Consider the following 23,154-nt stretch of genomic DNA (forward strand, 5'->3'; position numbering starts at 1 on the left):
GAAAGAAACATCAATGAGAGAGAAACATCAGGTGTCTCCTGCATGCTCCCTACTGGGGATTGAGCCCACAACCTGGGCATGTGCCCTGACATGGAATCAAATGGGGACCTCTCAGTCCATGGGATGATGCTCAATCCACTGAGCCATGCCAGCCGGGCAAAGGTTTTGAATTTCTAGGAATGCCTTTTATCATTATATTTTATAAATATGTCTCACAAATGCCAGACAATATAAAATGCCCACTTAATTTTTTTCTCATTTTAATATCAATAATTCAAATAATTTATTTATTTGAACATATAATCTCTATTGGAAAGATTTTGCCAATTGTGTAGGACACAGAAGTTTAATTATGATAAATAAACAAGCAAACCTTTTTTTTATCTTTTTAGTGTCTAATTAAGAAATACTAAGGGGATATAGTTTGTTGAATTCTCACTATTTTAGATAAACATACCAAATGATGTGCAGACCTTTGTATTTTTCATGATTTTCTGACAATTTTTCTATTGGTAAACAAAAAAATTGAGGAAAATACAGTACTGACCAATTGTTACTGAAGGAAATAAGGAGAAATTTTTTTTCTCCCTCTCAAAACACCTTGTGTTAGTGATTCAGTGGGCGTACACTTCAGAGACTTGATCCTCTAGTAAATCACATAAAATAAATGAAACTTCTTCAAAAACATATTAGTAGTCTCAACACTACCCACTATTGACCCCTACCAAAAACATTTTAAAACGAGTATAAGATGATACCTACTCAATTTTATTTTTACCATTAAGTTAGTCATCTCAGGTTAATCCATTCTTTTGAATTTTATTTTCACAATTATAAAATGAGATGTTATTTCCCACGTGTTTATAAAACAGAGGTGCAAATTATTACAAATAATACCTTTTGGACAATCACTAGTGGAGTTCACAGATTCGGAGGAGGTTTTGACAGTGTCCGTAGTTGGGCTTCCTATTGGATGATCTACTAAACAAGATCAATATGGCTGCATATCAGAATCATCTGAGGAGATTTTAAAATCTATTCCTGAGCTGCAGTCCAAACTTCATCAATCACTGCAAGTTCTCGTGGTGAGGAACTTTTAGAGCTCTTCGATTCAAATAAGCTCTCAGGTGGTTTTAGACCCACAGTCAGAACGACTGTCTAGACTGATGTTTCTCAAATTTTAATGTGCACATGAGTCGCTTGGGGATCTTCTTAACATGCAGATTCTGATTCAATTGGTCTAAAAGGAGCCTGGTTCTGCATGTCTAAATCACTCTCAAAAGATGCTAATGTGGCTATTCCATGGAGCACGCTTTGAGTTGTGATACAATTCAAGGAGAGCCAGAGACCTTGGTTTTGCTGAAATACTTGGGAAAGAGCATAACCTTCTCTCCTGAGTTGCTAAAATGAAAAATATATTGGCCTCAAGCTTCTGGTGATCATAATTGTCACTGAGAGGATATCCTGCCTGACAATTAAGCAAGTGAAGCAGATAAACAAAGCAAGGTCAGGAAAAGAGAAAGCATTTACTAATGACTTTATAACAAAACCTGTATCTAGACATCTCTGAAGCCAGTTTTACTCTTTTCACTTTCAGTCACTTGAACTAATAAAGTATCTTCTCCACTACACCATTTTAAAATTTATTTTTGTCTTTTGTGAACAAAATAATTCTAATTAGGCCCTGGCTGCTTTGGCTCAGCGGTTAGAGCATCGGCCTGTGGTCCAGAGAGACCCGGGTTCGGTTCCTGCTTAGGGCATGTACCTCGGTTGAAGTTTGTCCCCGGCCCTGGTTGGGTCGTGTGGGTGGCAACCACTTGATGTGTCCCTTTCATGTCGATATTTCTCTCTCTCTCTCTCTTTCTCTCTCTCTCTCTTTCTCTCTCTCTCTCTCTCTCTCTCTCTCTCTCTCTCTCTCCCCTTCCCACTCTATCTGAAGAAAAAATGGAAAAATGCCCTCTGGTGAGGATAAAATAATAATAATAATAATAATTAGGATATATTTGAAACTGATGCACAGAATTGAGAACCACTGGTAAGTTTTGTTTTGCTTTTTGTAAATGTATTTTTCAGCAAGCTTTTCTAAGCGAAAATACATAATATGGAATAAGGAATATGTTAAGCCATCTACATTCAACCAGCACCTTAGTTTCTCTTGATTTTGAGAAAGGAAACATACACAGCTAGAGAGAAAGAGACTGCAACACATTCCGCTTAACAGCTTTCCATTCATGCACATCTCAAATACGTATCCAATTTTACTTACAGGTGAGAATGTAACAGCACTGTGATTATTCTTGCTCTAAAAAGAACAACTTAAAATGGTTGGGCCTGAGTTGAGTTGTCTCAGAGAGCCTTGTTATTCCCCATGAGGTTGGGGCCAAAATCTGATCTCTTGCTTTCTTTGGCCTATTCTTTAAGGCTCTGGTTTTACCCACTATTATTTGCATCATCCTGGTTCTTGATGGAGACAAGCTCTCTTTAGTAGCACTTGGTACTAAAGTTGCCTGAACAAATAGACCCAGAATTCACTACAGCTGCAACTACTTGGAAAGTTCATCTCTGGATCATTCACCGTATTTCCCTTTACCTCTGCCTCTTCAGCCTTTTTCATTCTGACGCCCACCTCCAAACCCTCACTGCCTATTCTCTCTTGGCTTTGTTACCCTATCACCATCGATCTGATCAATATTGAGAAAGACAAGCAGAGGATAAAGCACTGAATTACTGGTGCAGCCTGAGGGCTATATACAACACTGCAGTTATGAAGCTGAGTTCTGATATAGACTTATTTAGAGAGGTCCAAAAATAAATGTATCTTCTTAACAATTTTACTAGGACCTACCTAGTAACCACTATTGTGAGGTTATGAATTTTAACAAGTTTAGTCACCTTTCCATTTTTCCTCCTTTTCTCACCATATTTTTTTGGACATTTAATGTTCAGCCTGGTATAAGCCACTGAAGCTGCCAGCAAAGATAGATGCAATGAAATATCGGGCACGGGAACTTGTCCATTCATCTTACTCTCGATGACTCGGTGCAATCTTCTCAATGGCCTAATCCTAAAGTCTTGAATATTTATGATGCTCAAATTTCCTGGCTCTTCCTTATTCACCCTGACTGCATAGAGCTATTGTGGATTTCAATAAAGTGAGAAAAATACACAGTGCAAGAACTGAGTCTAAATTTACGGGGATCTTTTTGACCTTAGAAGGTTTAGGGCAATTTAAAAACATAACTATAAGGAGGATGTAATTTGTTTTGCTCTAAGTAGAGAAGAGACTCTTTCTCTGCATTGACATGCGTCAGGTACAATCTTACAGAAATACTAGTCTTCGTATTTGGTCCTGTTCAAACTTAATGACAGTTTCTTATTTCAAAGAACAAGTAGTTAGGAAGCAAAGAATTTCAATATAATGCAGAGGGGTCTCTAGGTCTTTCCTCTAAGGCAAAAGATGATTTAACACACTAGGATATTATAACCCCTAATTGAAGACCATTTTTCCCTCCCAAAACACTGTGCAAACTTCTGAATGACTAAAACTATTTTTCCTTAACTTTAAAAATAAATATAAGGAAACAACATTATGAAATTAATTTCTTGTTAGAAGACTATTATTTTCTTCTACAATTACACATTTCAAAGGACATAAATGCTATAATAATTTTTTATACAGACTTATTATAGACTGAAGTTTAAGAATAAATTGTAAAAATGATATAAATATATCCATTATGCTCCACCTGTAAATGTTGGTACAAAAGTAATTAAAAAGCCATATACTCACTAAAAACTTACACATTCTGAGAATGTGTACCTAAACTGAAAAGCCAGCATCACTTAAATATTACTATAGAAATTTGAAAGAAAAATCATATTAACTTTATGAGAAACCAATACATTACTTGAAAAATAAATAGAAAAAGATTAAGATGCTAATACTGAATAGACATTTAACTTGCTTTAAGAATATTGGATTCTCTCTCTCTCTCTCCTCTCTCTCTCTCTGTGAGTGTGTGTGTGGAAAGGTGACTCTGGTTTTAACTTTGGCTTTAAGTATTTATGAATGATTATGATAATTAAAAATATTTTCCTGAAAAATAGAATTTATGTATTTGCAATTCATCCTCATTCAGTTTAGTTTGTATATAATTATTTCATATAGAGACTTTTCCTCACCATTATCAAATATGAAATGTCCAAATTATTTTATCTCATTTACTACATCAATTGCTCATTTATTTATCAAACTCGTAAATATGTTCTTTTCAGTACATTATACTAAATAAGGTACTCTGTTATTTATTTGCAGTTATTTTGTCTATAGAATCCCATTACATTGATCCTGATATTAGTAAGAAATAATTAACTTTATTAGCAATACCACATAAAAACTTTATTACAGTCATTTATTTACTAACGTATTCAACAAACTTACATCATCAGCCTTTGGGGATGTTGTAAGCAAAGACTTATAAATTGCTTGGCACAGAGAAACTATTTATTGAAACACACATTTGTGAAAGGGATAAAACATGTCAGTGTTCCAAAATAATGATTATCGCCCTGGCCGGTTTGGCTCAGCGGTTAGAGCGTCCGCCTGCGGTCCGGAGAGACCCGGGTTCGATTCCCGCTGAGGGCATGTACCTCGGTTGCAGTTTGTCCCCGGCCCTGGTTGGTCGTGCGGGTGGCAGCCACTCGATGTGTCCCTTTCACATCAATGTTTCCCTCTCTCTCTCTTCCTCTCTCTCCCTCCCACTCTGTACAAAAATGGAAAAATGTCCTCGGATGAGGATTAAAAAAAAATAATAAAAAAATAAAAAATAATGATTATCTATGTATTTACACTGTTGACTATAGTGTGATCTTGGGCCTCCATGCTTTGTTCTCACTCAGAATCCTAGGGTTATCCAGAAAAGAAAATGTTACTTTTTATTACAGCCACTTCATATTTTTCCTTTGACATTTCCTTTAATTATTTTGAAAAACTGCATTTCCTTCCATAATTTGAAGATAACATCTAAAATTTTTATTGTAACTTAAAAAACTGTAAATAATTTATGGTTTATTATAAAAATTGACATTTAAAAATAAAATTCTATATTTTTTAAAAGTTATATTGATTTAAAAATCAGATTGACTATATTTTGAGACTCTTTATTATTGATTTAAAATATACACTTATCAACAAGCTGCTTTTTAACATGTGAACATTTTACATCTTTCCCTATCTCTTTTAATTAATATTTTCATTACCCTTCTCTCATAAAATTTTATTCAAAAAATATATATTTTTATCTTTTTTTCTCAATTAGACCATCATACTTTTCTAGAAAAACAATGTGTATATGTTGAGATTTTAAATTTTCCTTCATATCTTGTGATTATAAAAATCTTACAAATTTTTATATAAACTTATTAAACCTGAAAAGTAAAATTTTTAGAAATGTATCTCTTTATAAGATCAGCAAAGCTTTAAATACTTCTTGTATTAGTGGCTAAATGAATAAATGGTATATAATGTACTGTGTGTGTGTGTGTGTGTGTGTGTGTATTTGCTAAATTGGTTCTACAAATAGTATATAATTTAATTTTTGTCAATATGAGGTTCCAAAAACTAAACTTTTTATATTAAATGAAATATAATGAGGTTTGACTACAATTAAATTAAATATTTCATAATATAATTGCATTATATAGTTTTTAAACTCAATTTTTAATCATACAAATTGAATCTGAAATGAATCACAGAAATGTGGCATCTACGGCTTTATTCATTTCATCTTGAAAAGTTTGGTTGTCTCAGAAAATATTCCAGTTATATTTAAAAGAATCAATGTCACTAACCTATACTGCTTCAGTTGTTGCAAAGTTCTTGTTTTCAAGCCAAAAAATACTTCTTAGGAGTAAGTATTGAGAATAACAAAAAGAATAGCTTCTTGAAAACATTTTAAAGTCATTTTTAGCTTTTAGTTTCTATTCCCTATTGACACTCTTTTTGCTTTGTTCTAATGGGTTTCTTCCTCAAGAACAATGTACTCTTTCACATTATTCAGCTAAATACAAGGCAAAGTCATCAAATGAAACTTGTCATTGCTCTGATCACCCTACTCTACCATATGTTTGACTTCAGGACTTCCCATTGTGACACTAAACTGCATACCAGCACCATGCTTCTTTAGCAGATGTAAGCAGGACAGGACAGCAAGGCCCAGTGGTGTTTCTCATTGGCATTCCAGCAGTTGAGGGATGGGTGAAGGACATTTCTTTATTTTGTAAAGTAGAAGTAGTGTTATTACAAATTTGGATATGTTCTCAGGTAGATCAATTTTAGAAAAGCGTACAAATGTAATTTGATAGTTTTAACAGTTTCTGCATTGTGTACCTCTCAAAAAGTGTGGTGTTCATATATTCATGATGTGTACACTCATATGAAGAATGCTATTCAGCCTGGCTGTGTGGCTCAGCAGTTGAGCATTAACCTATACAAACAGGTTGCCAGTCTGATTCCCAGTCAGGGCACATGCCCAGGTTGTGGGCCAAATCCCTGGTGGGGAGCATGCAGGAGACGGCCAATCGATGTTCTCTCTCATTGATGTTTCTATCTCTCTCTCCCTCTCCCTTCTTCTCTCTCTAAAATCAATAAAGAAAAAAATTTTTTTAATGTTATTCAACAAGACTGTTCCAGATATACAAAGCCCACCCACCATACACCACACATCATTGTTCCAGGAAATGGGATTCGAAATGGTATTTGGTTATTATAGTTATAAGTTAAATAGTTACATACTAAAAACATAAAATTTTATAATGGCTCAGAAACTTGGAACCTCATCATGAAGTGTTTGGGCATTTGGTAATAGAATTTAATATTTTAAAATTTTGACAAGTTGAAAAATAAATATTCAAAAAAATATATAAACATACTAAGTACTACATCTAGTACCTTAAAGCTGTATTTATATATAACAACATAAGCCATGAAAGAGCAGACTCAAAAATTTCATCCATATTGATAGTCTATTTAATAATCAATCCTGTAACCCTGAGATTATTCCATTATTCCACATCAAATTAGAACTGCAAACTTCACCCATAAATAACTATGTGGTTGAATTTTTATTTTGGTGAAAGTAGCAATAACTATACAAATTCAACTAACACTTTAAGTGGATTTAAATAAAATGCTTCATATAGACACAGGGTAACTGAATGAACAATGCATCAGTCTGATAACAGAGGCAGTATAACATAGCTAAATATTATTCAACATTTCTGAAAAGAAAGAGTATTAATGAAGACAATGAAGAATAATTTAGACAAATAAAGATTAAATGTTTTTAGAAACTATCATTCTAGATTACAAAAATGAAACTTTTTTCAAAATTTTAAATACAAAAATGTAAAATACTCATAAAAAATTGGGATAAATTCATAACATCTTTTTCTTAATATTAAAATATGCATTTAAATGCAGAATAAGTATTAGAAATGTTTTGTAAAATATTACATATTTATTTAAAACTCTCATTGCCTCCATGAGTTAACAAAAATGTACAAATAAAAATTATAATTATAATAAAATATAATATTTATAATTCCATAGCTTTTGTATCCAAAATAGGGGACATAATATGTTTCCTTAAATGTCCATTTTAACATGTAACTTTGTGTATAATATTACTAAGAAAATATATTCAGGTGATTTTCAAAACAATTCTCCTCCTAGTAGTCCTTCAGGAATATATTAGTATATATGGTTTTAAACACATATATCACTTAGAGTATTTTCACTATTAAGCATTACTGACATTTTTAAGTATCCTAAATAATTATTTATAATTTTTCTGTTGATTTGAAGAATCAAGGCAATAACAAAAGAGAAAATAATTAAATAACTTTGTGGGAATGTGCAATTTATGTTGATCATTACATGAAACTTAATTTTAAAATAACCCAAGGGAAATTCAAGTCAAAAGAAAAGAACAGATTCTTTATTAAATGTTAGATACTGAATTATGGATAATATAATATTTTTGTAGAATTTAATTTATAAATGCAAGTAAGAAAATATTATTGATTTGTTTTTTCTCTTCTAGTTGGAATACAAATATGCACAAGCTGTTATTTCCAGATAATGACTAGTAACTGATTAGCTTAAACTTTGTCTATGTTCCATTCACTATTCATTGGAGATCAGATATAAAACGACTATGTTTCTGATCTCAAAATATTAATACAATAATCTAGAATCTTTAAGCCTTGATCTGATGGCTAGTAGATTTTGAGTTCTTGGGTTCTCATCCTGGATTTGTGAGTCAGGAAACCCGATTTTTCTCCCCTTCATAGCTTCATGAACACTTTTATTTTGGGTGACTTTGTCTCAGTCATGTTCCACTGGCTTAGCTCTCTGTGGTTGAACAAATTCATATTTTTCAAATTAATATGCACTAAGAAAATTTTACCCCAAATAGTGAGGTGATCATCATCTGCTCAAGCAAGGCTGAAGCTCCAAATTTGGATCCCCCTGTTGCGTCGATTGTTGTTCTAGGAAGATAACAACAGAAGCCAGCAAGATCTCCTCTAGAATAAATATATCCAAGATATTGCTGCTAAACATGTGCAGCAATAATTAAAACATTGTAATAGTGTCAAGTCTGGCTTATTTGTTGGCATTTTCTTAATCACACTAAATGTACCTCAGGATGGTATCTCTTGCTCCCCTTGCAGACCTAAGTCCTATCTCTCCTATAAAAAGCTCTGTCCTTCTGAGGCTCTTACCCCATAGCTATACCACTTTTTTCTAGCCTTATTGTGCCCATGTTTTGAATTTGTGAACATCCCATTCAGTGGTGAAGGACCTCAGCTATTCCTGCAAAGAATCCTCTACACCACATCCAACCACACCCAGGTAACTGTCCTACAGGATCATACATGATACATACTGACTGAATATGCTTGTGCCTCCAAGATAGTATCCTCCACACTATCTCAGCCACCATGTCTCATAGTTACTACCTCAAAATAAAATAAATAAATAAACAATTGAATAAGAAAATAAGAAAAAAATAGAATCAATAAATCTGGCCATGATGAGAATAAAGATCATGGGCATCATCTTCTTTGGCCATTTCCAAAGCTACAGAATTCATTCCTCATTCCCGCAATTCCAATTCCCATTGATCTGTGTGTAGATGAATTCACACATCTATGGAAGAAAGCATCAATTAAACAATCAACTGAAAAACAGTGGGATCAGTTTCACTGGAAAGAATTGAGTATGTCTTTTCCTAACTATAAAACTTGATCTAGTAATGAAATAAATAATTTATATTAAAAATAAATTAAGGCTAAAACTCAAGTAAAGTATATTTGAGTCATGCTAAAGATTATTACCATAGAGATTTTTGTTTCAAAGGTGAAAAAAAAAACAACCCAAAGAAACCAACCTTTTTTTTTCAAGGGAGGTTCTTCTATTTCTCCTAAACCAAGACAAAAAACAGTAAATTAGGAAAACTTTTATCATAGCATAATATTGTTACTCTATTTTCCCATTTTCTTTTTTTTATTCTTAAAAACATCTATTAATTTTTACAATAGTCATTATATTACTTTGTTTCCCAAATTCCACTTTTTTAAATATAAACTTTGTTTATGTACATTTATTAGACATAGTTTTACTTTTATGTGTTCAATAAAATTGTCAGTGGTCCAAATTATACATTATAGTTTGCATATCATGTTAATTTCAGTTCTCTATTGTTCTTCTCCAACTCTCATTGGGGCCAAACAATTATAAATTCAGACAAAATCATATAAAGAAATAAAATAATAAGAGCTTTCCTGGTAGTCAAGGCTGAATAAATTATGTCTGATGAATAAGGTTGTGCCTAAAAATGTCACTGAAAAACAGAATCAAAATGCTTTTACTTTTCATGTCTACTCAATAGCAGTTTATGTGTAATTTGAGTTTATTTTTTTTTATTCATTAATATATATTTGTTGTAACATTTGCATAATTGTTGTGACATTTAGAATGTGTCCTTGCATTCTGAACCCCCATTTGGTTCAATAAATTTATTTTGATTTTGATTTTAATGAGATTGCTTTCTATTATTTGACTATGAATGTGACTTTTATGTATAAAACATTTATATGTATATTTAGTTTTACTGTTATTTCAACTTTTCTAAGGATAAACTTGAAAAATATCTATTACTTTTCCCCAAATAAACATATAAATGTTTCTATTGTGGGTTTGTAGTAGCACATAATAAGACCCTCTACTATAATGCTACTCTAATGGTAGTATTTAATATTGACATCTTTGCCATAATGGCAGATAAGCTACAAGGTGAAAGCCAAGTGAGACCACCAATTTAGTGAGTTTGGCATACTGTTGATTCTCTATGAGTACTCAGAAATACATTAATTTTGGTTTAGACTGACCCAAGCTCTCATTTGTGCTTAAACTTAAGAAAACCACTGTACTGGATATCTAATAATGGTCCTAGCAGTTAGATATGTTTCTATGCTCTTTGTACCTTTATCAGTGTCTTCATCCCCATCATCATCATCTTCTTCATCACCGTCAGAGGAGATGATGTCAGACAACAAAGAAAAGAAGCCATAGACCCAGTCCGTGGTTTCCTCCACAGCATGATGTACAAATTTTAGAGGATCTGAGCCAATCTTGGAAATAGAGCTTGCTAAAAGTAATTTTAAAAGAAGAAAAGTTTATAATAATTCCAAAAAAATCTAAGAAAAGCTGTTTTTCCTGATTTGTTCTTTTGACTAAATGAATATGTCAATTTTATAAATTTAAATATCTCTTGGCTATTTTTTTTTTTTTGCTTAGAAATATAAATTATATTTTGTCATAGTATACATGTATATTCAATTAAAAAGAAAAATTATTGAATAACTGTGGTCCAAATTACTATGGTGTAACCAAGAATGAAAATGCTCTTCAGAAGTTTTTTATCTAAATAAGAATTCAACATGGGAGAAATTAGAAATAAATTAAAACAATGTATACTTGTGTTATTCAAATTACAATATAAACTCTAAGTTATGGATGGTCAGGAACAGAGAAATAATGGTTGGTCCATATTATACTGGAAAACATCATGGTGAAGATGGACCTGTACATTTTCAGATAAACAGTAAGTACCAAGCTGACTAAACTAGCTGTGACTAAAATAAAACTGTTAAGTCCATTTATTATAATTTGTAACATAGCAGGAAAAATATGGAGTTGTCAAGGTAGTGATCATGTTCAGCCCCAGCTAGCCTCAACTGGTTTATCCTTGTGAGATATCCCAGTACCTAAAAATTAAGTTTTGAATCTCTAATAATGTTAATGCATAGAATTAGAAAAGGAAATGAAGTGCATAAATATTTCCTTTTTTTTCTCCTAAGAGATATAAAGTGTTTACAGAATGAGAGATTAAATAATAAAAAAAGGCAAGCAATTAAACATTTTAAGTATTTCCAAAATGTTGTTCTTCTCATTCAAATTATAAGAAAATGTCTTTGAAGGAGTAAAAACAGCCTTTTAGATTTGATGAAAAGGTGATCTTTCTAGAAACATAACATAAATTGCACCTGATTTTTTATTAATCTGTAATTAAATTTTGGATTTATATTTTCCTTAATTCAAAAAACTACATTAGCTTTCAGAGATTCTTTTCTCTTTGATATCTGAAGAGTCTAGAATTATACCCACATATTATATTATCTAAAGGTTAAGTACTCCAAAATTAGTCTTTTACTCTGATTGTGATAGGAAGTCATTGAAAGAGGAATGAAGTGATTTGACTTATGTAATGTCATTTGCTGTGTTGAGTATTGAAAGAATGCCAGGTTGGAAATAGGAAGATCAGAAAGCAGCCACATAAAGTAATATAGAAGAAAAATTACAGCAATTTCTATCAGGATTTTAACAGTGTATATGGTGAGATGTGGCCAGATTTGAATGTATCTAAAAGATAGAATTAATAACCTAAACTTACAGTTTGGTTATGGGATGTGAGAGAATGAGAGGGATACAGGATAGTGTGAAGGTTTTGGTATGAAAAAATCAGAACAGTGGAAATGCCATTTACTTAATTGGAGAGAAGCAGGGATTTGGGGGAGTGTATATAAGTAGTTGAGTTTTAGACTTGTCAAACTTGAGTTGCCTTTTACACATCTATGTGGCAATGTATCATAGTGTATAGCTCACTATGATCTATAAAGGAGAAGTTCTTACTGAAGATAGAAACTTGAGGGTTTGATAGAGAACAGAAAGTATTCAAAGTCATGACACTGAAAGTGATCAACAAGAGAGTAGATCCAGGAACTTTCCAACATTTAGAAGATAGGATTAAGTCAGAGATGGGGAAGAACCAGCAATGGATTGTTAAAAGGAGAGAGAGAGAGAGAAACACAGATTTAAAAAAAGAGAATGTAATGCACTAGATGTACTAGATAGATATCAAGTGAAGAAATTGTTTTGAGGAAGATAGAATGATCACTGACAAATGAGCAAATTTAACTGATAGGTCAAGTGAGAATGACTTTTAGCTTTAATGATGAGGATGTCATTGGTATTCTCAAATGGAAGTTTCAGTGGAATGCATTCAAGACCAAACGGGAAGAATTTAGAGGCAGTGAGTATATTTTACTGTGAAGTAAATGACAGTTTCAGAAATGGTTGAAGGAGGATTACTCATAGAGGGTTTTCTGTTGTTGATACTGTTTAGGAAAGAAGAAAGAAATACTCCATTTTTGTGCTGATGGGTAAGATCCCACAGAGAAGGTGGAAATGATAAGAGAAAGATTTCTGGGGAAATTTTAATTTTATGTTCTATTTCAAAAGATTCACATCCATCCAAGAAAGACAAGTTATAAAATGCTGGTCTCAGGGAAACATATCTCCAGGATTCAGTGTCATTGTAACTTTACTCTTTGGTCTTTATTTTACTACATTCTGGAGAGTTTCATGTGAGCAAGATATGATAGTTTGAATGGTTAGATTAAACCTTAGAGAAAGGAAATGAGTGGATTTTATAATTGCAATTGAGGCTATTAAAAGAATTATATGTAAGGAACTGGATTGTACTGACATCATTAAAGACATTTTAGCACTAGAATATTTTATATCTAATGGAAGAATACTGCAAATGGTGTTTTTATTATCTGAATATATTGAGACCATTTCACCATTCCCTTTCTTTCTAAGTGTTCACTGAGGAACATAACAATAAAATCCAACAAAATAGACATCTGTTTAATTATCCTTATACTTATATGCATTATATAAACTCTGTAGATATGTATTTTGCCTCATTCTAAAATAGCCAAATCAGACTACCTTCATAAAGTCAATGTTGCTGGCTTGAGATCAGCTTCTGATTTTTAGCCATGTGGACAACTTTAAAAGATGATAGAGATATAGATATAGATATAGATATAGATATAGATATAGATATAGATACAGACACAGACACAGACGATAGATATAGAGATAGATATATATCTTAAATAAGACAGCAATCTTCAAGTCAATTCTTATTTCTTCCCTCAGACATCACATCCACATTATCTCAAAGAGAATAATATACAGTGCAACTAAATCTTCTATTAATACCTTCCTATTTTAGAATACTCAGATAACTGTACTTTCTTACTTCTCCTGTTTCCATGAGTTAAATTACATATATCACAGTAAGCATCATCATAAAAATAATAGTAGCTAACACTTATAAAGTGCATATTACCTGCAGGATAACATTCTAAGAAATTACATACATTAACTCACTTTTTCCTTTTAATAATCCAATGTGGTAACTATATTATTTTATCTCTACTTTGAATATAAAAACACTGAGACACAGAGAATTAAATAATGTGCCTAAGGTTATACAGCTAGTAAATGATGCAGTCTGATTTTTGTACCCTCCAGAACATGACTTTAAGCAATTACGTTATACTGCTATCAAACAAACAAAAACATAAATTTACAATTGGTCCTAAAATAAGATGTTGGGTTTGAGATTCTGGGAGGGGATTTCTTGCTGCTAAGAGGGGGAATAAGAAGTTTGTTGCATGGTATCAGAGAACCTGGAGCTGCTGTAAGCCACCTTACACCCATGCAGACTTAGCTGGCTTACCGAGAAAAGCGAAGGTTAAAAATGAAAGAACTTGAGTCCATGACATTGCTGAGGCATTGAATTACCCAATCTTGCAATAATCACCTGCTCCCAGCACTTCTATTATATGAGATAAAAAATGTTTCTCAGTGTTCAAGTACTCTTAATTGTATCTTCTATTTCTTACGGAAATATATACCACCAGATGCAGGGGAAACTGCGTTAGACTCCTTGAGATCTGTAATTGGATTCTTGTCACTCATAAAAGAGTGCCAAAAAGGCAAGAAGAAGTTTGAAGTTAAATCAGATTTTTATTTGTTCTCTGTCTTTGAAGCCAAACTGTACAGATTTTAAGTTTCTAAACATACTAGGGAAATTAAATTAGTCATTTTTTTCTGCTTTCCTCCTGAAGAATGAATTCCATGGATGCACCATTATCTTTGACCACCAGTCTTAGGTTCTCTAAGTTGTATTTGACTCCTCTTTATCTTTCCTGGGAAACATCAGTGAACAATGGTTATAAACATGGGTTCTGAGCTCAGACTGACAGCATTCACATTTAAGGCTCCCACCTTGTGCTGTATCAGCCCATACTGGAGCCAGAAACAAAAGCAAATATTGGTCAAAATGATCCTGTCTTTATTTAAAATTTTCATATTTTGTCATCACCAATTTTTGCATTAATTTTGAACTTGTGAATTTTGCATTAAAATACTATTCATTTTAATTACTGAATTTTCTAGACACTCTTAAATTTGACACCCAAGGTGAGTTCTTTACACACCTCTGGCTAGTCCTGGTGCTTCCTCCACCTAATAGCTTGTGATGTTCAGAAAATTAACTTTTCCATGTTTATAAAATTTAATGAGTCGTTTGCTTTTCCAGAGTCACTTTTCTAAATCACAGCCTCAACTCTTCCTGCCAGTTATCCCTATAGTCAGCCTTCTCATATTCCACTGTATAAGATACCCAAACAGTATTATATAATGGGAAAAAATTTTCAAAGTACTCTGTACTTCCATTTGCTGAACTTTAAAATGACAATAAGAGTGATAATATCTCAAGTGTTGTGAGTACTGTATAAGAGCATACATATAAATCACATAACACAGTTCCTGGTAATTAATAAATGTCAATGTGGAGAAACAAGCAATATTGTCTTTGAATCTAGAATAATCCAGAGGTTCTTCCAAGTTTGCTAGCCAGGGCTGGCATATCAGGCCCAGTATATGATCTTGTCTTCTCTTAGAATCTCCAACTACAATACAACTGTCGCTTCCAGTATCCACTTAGGTATTCGGCATCTCAATTCTGACTGCATGGTATCCACTCTCAAATAAGTTACCCCCCAGCTATAAGGCTGCCCTCATGACTCACACTTTCCTTGTATAATGAAAGAGCAACAAAGAGAAAGGGTCTCTGGATTTACCCATCTGCATCCGTCTGAGCCAGTTCATGGGATGGCAAAACAGGGGTCTCAGTCATCTCCAAAGTATTATAAATGTAAATTCTAACACTATCAATATCATCATAAACTAATAATTTATAAAGAAATGCTATTGCCCTGGATGGTTTGCCTCAGTGTTTAGAGAGTGGGCCCATGGACTAAAGAGTCTTGGGTTCCATTCTGTCCAAGGGCACATACCTCGGTTGAGGTTTGTCCGCGGCCCTGTCGGGGTCATGCAGGATGCAATCAGTCGATGTGTCTCTCTCACATTGATGTTTTTCTCTCTCTCTTTCTCTCTTTCTCCCTCCCTCCCTTCTACTCTATCTCGAGATAAATGGAAAAATATCTTCAGTTGAGGATTAAAAAAAAATACTATGCTCATTACTCGACATTCAGAGTGCAAAAAGTTTCTACCACCCTTTCTTTTATTTAGTTATTTATGCATTCATTTTTTTTTTTTTTTTTGCATTTTGATATTTAGTCAACTATTTATTGAGCTTCTACTGGGTGTTAAACACTTACAAGCACTAGGAAAAAATCAAGTAAATGAAATAGACAAAGCTATTCTTTTTACAAACCTAGAAGATCAGTAAAGAGAGACATTAAATAAATAATCAGACTCAATTACATATATACAACTTGGAATAAGTGCTAGGCGTAAAGAGTAAAAAATACATAATGAGGAATTATGATAGAGTGACTTGATTTTCACTGAAAGTTCAGAAAAGGTTTTTTGGACCAAATGAATGTAAGCATAGTACTGGAAGATGTGCAACAGCTGGTCTACCAAAAAGTGAGCATTAACATAGGATATGATTTATAATTGTATCCATCTCTAAGGACAAATATAAATTTCAGTATAAGGTCTCATTTGCTAAAGTTTAAAAGAGTGATGTAGAGCATTGCTATCATACTTTTAGATTTTTTTTTACCTTGAATTGACAACCAACAAAGTCCTAAGGTCTAACACAGAATTATCAACTTTTTATTTTGTAAAATAATGATAATAATAACAATGGCATTTAAAAGTTGTGACAGAAAGAATATTTGTTTTACTTTAAGACCAAAAATGCAGGAACAATAGAATAATATTTCTTTAAAATAAATAGATTGTTCTTTTTTTTCCCCTCTCATTTCATGAAGAATCAACAAATTTGATTAAGGTCTGGGAATCATTGGACTATAGAACCTGCTGCTTCCTTGAGATATTTATAAGCAGATTGGAATTGCTTATAATGAAATGCATCCTTTTAGGTTTAGTGACCAAGAGGACCAAACAGTCCTGGAACATTGAACAGAAAATGTGGAATACGAGATAAGACTTGAATCAGAATAAGAAGCACACAAAACGTCAACCATACTTGAAAACTCAATATACACGAGAACTAATCAAGTCTAAAATGGTGCATTTAGTGTCTCAAGTTTCCTGAAATGTAATAACATATTCATGTATATACAGTCACACAGATATATCTATACACACACAGACACACATCCATATAAATATACATAACTATTAAATGTTAAATTCATACATTCTGATTGACTTTGGGACTTACCTGAATCATTTTACTCCTCTAAACTTAGTCTGACAAACAGTGCACCTGCTTAACTGGGCTAAGTGCCAGGGAAAAAAAATCAGGGAAATTAATTTCCAAGAGCAGTAGATAAATGGCACACCTCATTAGAAAATCTATTTAAAAGGCACATCAGGAGATGTCTGCTAGACTTTCATAAGAAATTGATGCTTCCTACCATCATGCCCTTGCTGGCTCTCTTCTCAAATTACTGATCTTACTTCCTGGTAATAAGATTCAAATTCTAGTTACATTTAATGAGTGCCTCCTATGTGCCAGGCACGTATGTTTTACATAGATTAGCTTATCTAATTCTGACAAAATTGTTTTGAAATAAGTATGTTTTGAGGGATGCATGCAAAAATTACCAAATGTGTTTTGAGACCACCTGCTACAGCCATATAATAACTTTTTTTCCTTCATGTGAATGAGAATGCTAATAAATTATGACCCTCGTTCTTAGGCAGGTAGAGCCAAGAGTTACTACAATTTTTTTTTTCTTGTACATTCTGACCTAGAGGGAAATCAAAACGTCCACTAAATGCCTAAATTTGTGGTTATTTCTTTAGAAATCCTATTTATATGCATTGCTTAGAGAAAAAGTTGTCTCTTTATAAATAAAGCAAAGAAGTTGTAAGGAATTTCAACCAAATCCCACAAATTTTGGTCCTGAAAGAGTTATTAAATTATAAGGGCAACCTTCTGATTTCCGGAAGGGCTTCCTGGCAAGTTTGCAAAGCTTGGGAACAAGACCTTGTGACTTCCTAGCATCAATTACTAAGAAAGTAACATTGTCTTGCCGCCCTCCACACCAACACCACCTTCCCTCTCCCTTAACTTGGAGTTTCTGAAGACATTCATCTTCCAGGAGACTAAACACAGTGTGGATAATATCTGGGTGATCAGACATCTTCTTTTGTGCCTGTGGTTCTGAAATAAATATTAATTCATTTCACTTCCACAGTATCCCTGTTTTGGATGATAAATTATAGTCCTCCTATGTGGTAGCTTTGCATGCTGTCAAGTCACTAAGCTGGAGCTACACATCCCAATTCCTTTATAAGTACTTTCCAAGTAAGTTGGACGCGAGAAATTTGTATGAGTCTTGGAAGGTAGAAAGGAAGTAATAGGCCATCGTTTATTCTATGAAGGTTGCTTCAGGGCAGGTGCTGCTGCAGCTCGTACACTTAGCCATGATATGCTGGCTGACCTGACCTGCGGCAGCGCCAGCAGTGTGCCTGCCAGTTTCCACTGGACCCCTCCTTCAGCATCTCCAAAGCTTGGTCAGGTGCTCTCCCAGATTCCATGGTAAAGGCACCAATTTATCCTGCAGCTCATCCACCTCAACATGATTTGAGGTGGTGAGAATTCAAATGAGGGTTCCAGTTTATCCTTGTCAATTCTGGTTTGTCCTTAGTCACCCTTATTCTATTTCCACTGGCCCTTTCCAATGACAGGGTTCAGGACACCATATCCCACAATTTGGTGACTTGGCATATTGATTATATTCAGCTGAAGGAATTTGAGAAATGGCAGGTACTGACAGGACTTTCTGATCTTCCCCTGAAGTAGGTCAAAACCCTCCTATGAGAGGTGAGCCCCTGTATCTAAGGAAAGGAGCATCTGTATCTTCCAAAATGGTCAGAGGAATTCAATGAACAGGCCTTGCTGTTTGCCCCAATTTACAACACTAAGCTCATAACTTTTTTGTTCTATCACATTGTTCCACTACATTTCACTCTTCCTCAAAGTAAGGATAAAAGCACTCAGGTTTAACTGCTTCTTAAGGTCTTCCTTTCCTATGAAGGCTCCAGTGTTACATAAAACATATTTGAATGCTTTTCTGTTTCATGAAAGGGGTCCCAGCCCAAATTTAGAAGGTTGGAAGAGAAAGATAGTCTGGTCAGTGTGTCTCAGTAGTTGAGCATCAATCCATGTACCAAGAGGTCACTGGTTCGATTTCCAGTCAGGACACATGCCCAGGTTGTGGGTCAGATCCCCAGTGGGGAGCATGCACAAGGTGAGTCAATGTTCTCTCTCATCGGTGTTTCTGTTTCTCCCTCCCTCTCCCTTTCTCTCTCTCTAAAATCAAAAAGAAAAAAGAAGAGAAAGACATTTTTTCTTTCCTACACCAGATTCCATGCTGGTGACTTCTGACCCAGCCCAGACACATGGCAACAGCCTCCATAAACCGCATAATAAGCCCTGTATTCTGTATCACTCATAGTGATTCTATTTTAATCAAACGTTGACAGATATACCATAGTATTGTTTGAATACACTTGGGGCATTATATTTAATAAGAAAAGAAGGTTGGGCGAAACTTCTTTTCCTGTTTTGGTGTCCTGTAATTTGCCTTATTTGATAACATGAATCAAAGTCACAATGTTTGCAGACCAGAAAGCAAGGTTCTATCTGCATTTCACAGACAAGGAAATATGAATTTCTAGTCATGTTAGCTTGTAGGTTATAGAGCGGTAGAGTGAACCCAAGTCTTCTGAAAGAAGCACAGAAAAGCCACAAGTACTTCACAAGCAGATTATGTACAAGTCAGTCAGATCAGACTCGGAAACGAAGGAATTGTGAAGGTTGCTCAGAGACTCATTCTTGTCAATCCAGGATGATACCTGCTTGTGAAAATATATTTTTATTTCTCTATGAACAATTTTTAATGTCTTCAAAGCCTTTTCATGCTTTTCTAAAGTGCCAGAGAGTAATTTACAGCCCAAGGATGGCTGCCTTCAGAGGTATTCTCAGCGTACTTTCCTCTACCACTAGCCTTGTGTTTTCAACATCAGCGATACATGTTCCAAAAACTATTGTGTTGTGCAAGAGATTCATCATCATCATCATCATAACATTAATCCTTAGTTAATGTTTGAAATGTATCAATTAAAAATGATATTGAAAACATGAGTACTTTTTACATTTTAAAAACTCTTAGTATAGCAAATGATTTATTCTGTGAAGTATCAGTATAAAAAAAGGCAGGTTTGAACTTGCTATTTAGAGCAAAGAAATTAGAATTTTAATGTGAATGGATCTGTCCCATCCAATCAAAGATTAATATGAGTTTTTTGTACTATCATTATACCAATTTTTTGAACTTCTTTTCTTTGGGTTCCAGAAATTGATCATTCAAATTTCAATTAACTAAAAGTATTTGAACTTCTTATTTGAAGAATTTATACATTTCCCCTTTAAATTTTCAGCTTTTTGATTATATTTTTTATTTCAAAATCATTGGTGAATATTTGTCTTCCTAGCTGTGGCCTCATGAGCCATCTTAACATATCATCTTTCTCTTTGCATCTATTGTAATTACAGTATCTCTTTGTCAACTAGAGTATTATATGGCACTTCCTTATATGTAAGCACATATCGAAGAGTGTATAACTCAGCAATGTAATTTTCTGAGGGTAAAATATGTGGTAGCCAGCCTCCAAAATGGCCCCCCATGATCCTTGCATTCTGGTATTCCCACTCTTGTGTAGTCTCCTCCAACATTAAATAAGACTAACTGTGTAATCCAAAGGGTTTTGCAGAATTGAAAGTGTGTAATTTCTAAGTCTAGGTCCTAAGAGGCATTATGGTGTCTACCTTGTTCTCCCTTGAATCACTCACTCTGGAGGAAGCAGCTGCCATTTTGCAAGGACACACTAACATTAACTGGGAGCCATGTGATCCCAGAACATATTTCAGATGTCTTCAGCCTTAGCAAATATCTTAGGGAAACCTCAAGGTATACCCTAAGCCCAAACCACCCAGCTAAGCCATTCCCAAATTCCTGACCCATAGAAACTGTGTGAAGTAAAAAATAGTTATTGTTGTTTTAAACCACTTACTTTTGAGGTAAGTGATATTCATATTTATATAGTGCTTGTGATAAACCAGGTTTTGTTCTAAGTACTTTAACTAAATTCACTTATATAATCTTCTTAATCTCATTACATATGTACTATTATTATCCCAGCCTTACAAGCGATGAAACTGAGACAGAGAAAGACTCAGTAACTTTTCCAATATCACACAGCTCGAAAAAGTGGTAAGGAAGGTCTGGATTTAATACCAGGGAAATCCAACACCAGCGTTCACATTCTTAGCTACTTCAAAACACTTTTGGCTATCTGGACAGGGCTGGAAGAGAAACAGTATAAACAGAGGTATTAAGCAGTGAGAGTATGTTTTTCTAGAGGACGAAAAACAGGGAAGAACATAATGATATGACTGAAAAACAAGGTGAATAAACTGAATTGGAAGAAGAAAATGAACTAAGCCAAGGACTTAAAAAGCACGCCAAGGAATTTGTACTTAGGCAATAGGAAATACTTGATGACATTTGTGTTTTATGCAAATAACTTTGGAGCAATGTTAAAAGAAAGAGACTAGATGAGGGAGACAAGAAGAACTTGCAGTAATCCCCTAAAAAAGAAAATCAAGGTCTGCAGTGTAGTAAAGAGATGGTGGTAATAAGAGAAGGGAGCAAATTTACGAGACACGGAGTAAGTTGTCATGGAGCACTGTGACTAATCAGATGCCAGAGGATTTAAAAGATGACGTGCAGGTGTCTTTTTGCAGTGAATAGATAGTTGGTTAGGTCACTAATAAATTTAGAAAACTGGAGTGGGAGACCTCATATAGAAGATGTGTTTAATAAACACTTCTTAAAAGAAGAAATGAAATAGTAGCAATACAGAGGCTATTTTTTTTCCTATCAGATGATATGCCAGTAAAACAGGCATTACCCACAGAACCTAATTACAGTGGTCCAAGAAAGTCTGCTGGGGATTAAAAGTGTGTCTTACAGTTAAGTAATCTAATCTGGAAGTCTAATAGGTAGCTGCTCATTTTATAAAGTAATTAAGAATAAATTCCTTTCAACAGAAAGTTCTGTAATGCACTTTTAAATCGTTAACTTTACAAATATTAGATTTACATGCAGTACTTAACAATATCTATTGTAAACATTAAAGAACTATAGTTTACGATCATATTTGTATCTAAAATTTTAAATAAATGAAAGTCTAAGAAAGAGAAGAAACGATGAAATGTCACAGTCAATGTAGGCTCACTAGAGTAATGTAAGTAATTGTTTTTCATTTTAAATTCTAGATCATAATTTTATATTATGGGCAGTTCCAGTGTTTAAGATTCTACATTACACAATATTCCCAAAGTACAGCATATTTAGAGTAGAGGTTCATGGCTCTGAATGAATAGCCCTTTTGCTTAGATTGATACCATGAACATCTCTCTAGATGTCAGATGATGATCACTTTAATCCAGCTACCAATGGTGCAAATGGGCAGGGTCATCTCAATCACGTCTCCATGTCAATAAACCCAAATGATACAATTTTACGATTCTGCAAATTTATATTTTTATTTCTTTTAACATAGCCATTTTCTGGCAGACATAGTGGATTCTTGATAAGGAACTGTTTAATGTATAAAAGACCATAATGAAAAATAGAGGGTTCTTGAGTGCATAGACTGCAACTTACAGTAATTATAGTTTCTGGGTCCTACTGATTAATCTGCTAGAAAGAAAATGAGGAGTGGGGGGTGGGCAGTATAAATATGAAGAAGCGCTTTAATAGGTTAATGAAATGTTTTTGCTTATGGTGAAAAGTGATAAGCAAAAACTCATTCATCTATTTATTTAATATGTATCAAATGCCTGACTAATTTCTTCCTTCAAGGAATGCACAGTCAATAGAGCATGCCAATGACAAAAATAGATTAATATAATTTAAAAAAATATAAAAAGACCTGAACAAAGGAATGAACGATATACTCAGAGACTGAATTGCCATTAATAAAATCTTTCTTCGCTTGTGTTTTTCCTATTTTACTTTAAAATACATGTACATTCAAGATACAATATTTCATTAAAGTCATTCTGGGAAAATCCTTTTAACACTCATTATTTTCAGGAACTCAAAATAGGATGTTTTGATGGGAGAAGCAAAGAATATATCTAAAAAGGAAGC

At 33.7% G+C, this 23,154-nt stretch overlaps 1 protein-coding gene across 1 annotated transcript in view; it reads right to left on the reverse strand.

Annotated features, from left to right (window-relative positions):
- LOC118621540 (triadin-like) overlaps positions 1 to 23,154 on the reverse strand; it is a 93,403-nt gene that overhangs the window by 35,034 nt on the left and 35,215 nt on the right. The window contains 2 exon segments of the mRNA XM_036248856.1: positions 9,453 to 9,485; positions 10,548 to 10,712. Coding sequence (XP_036104749.1) covers positions 9,453 to 9,485; positions 10,548 to 10,712 — 198 coding nt within the window.

The sequence above is a fragment of the Molossus molossus genome, unplaced genomic scaffold, assembly GCF_014108415.1.
Source record: "Molossus molossus isolate mMolMol1 unplaced genomic scaffold, mMolMol1.p scaffold_m16_p_8, whole genome shotgun sequence".
Taxonomy (NCBI): Eukaryota; Metazoa; Chordata; class Mammalia; order Chiroptera; family Molossidae; genus Molossus; species Molossus molossus.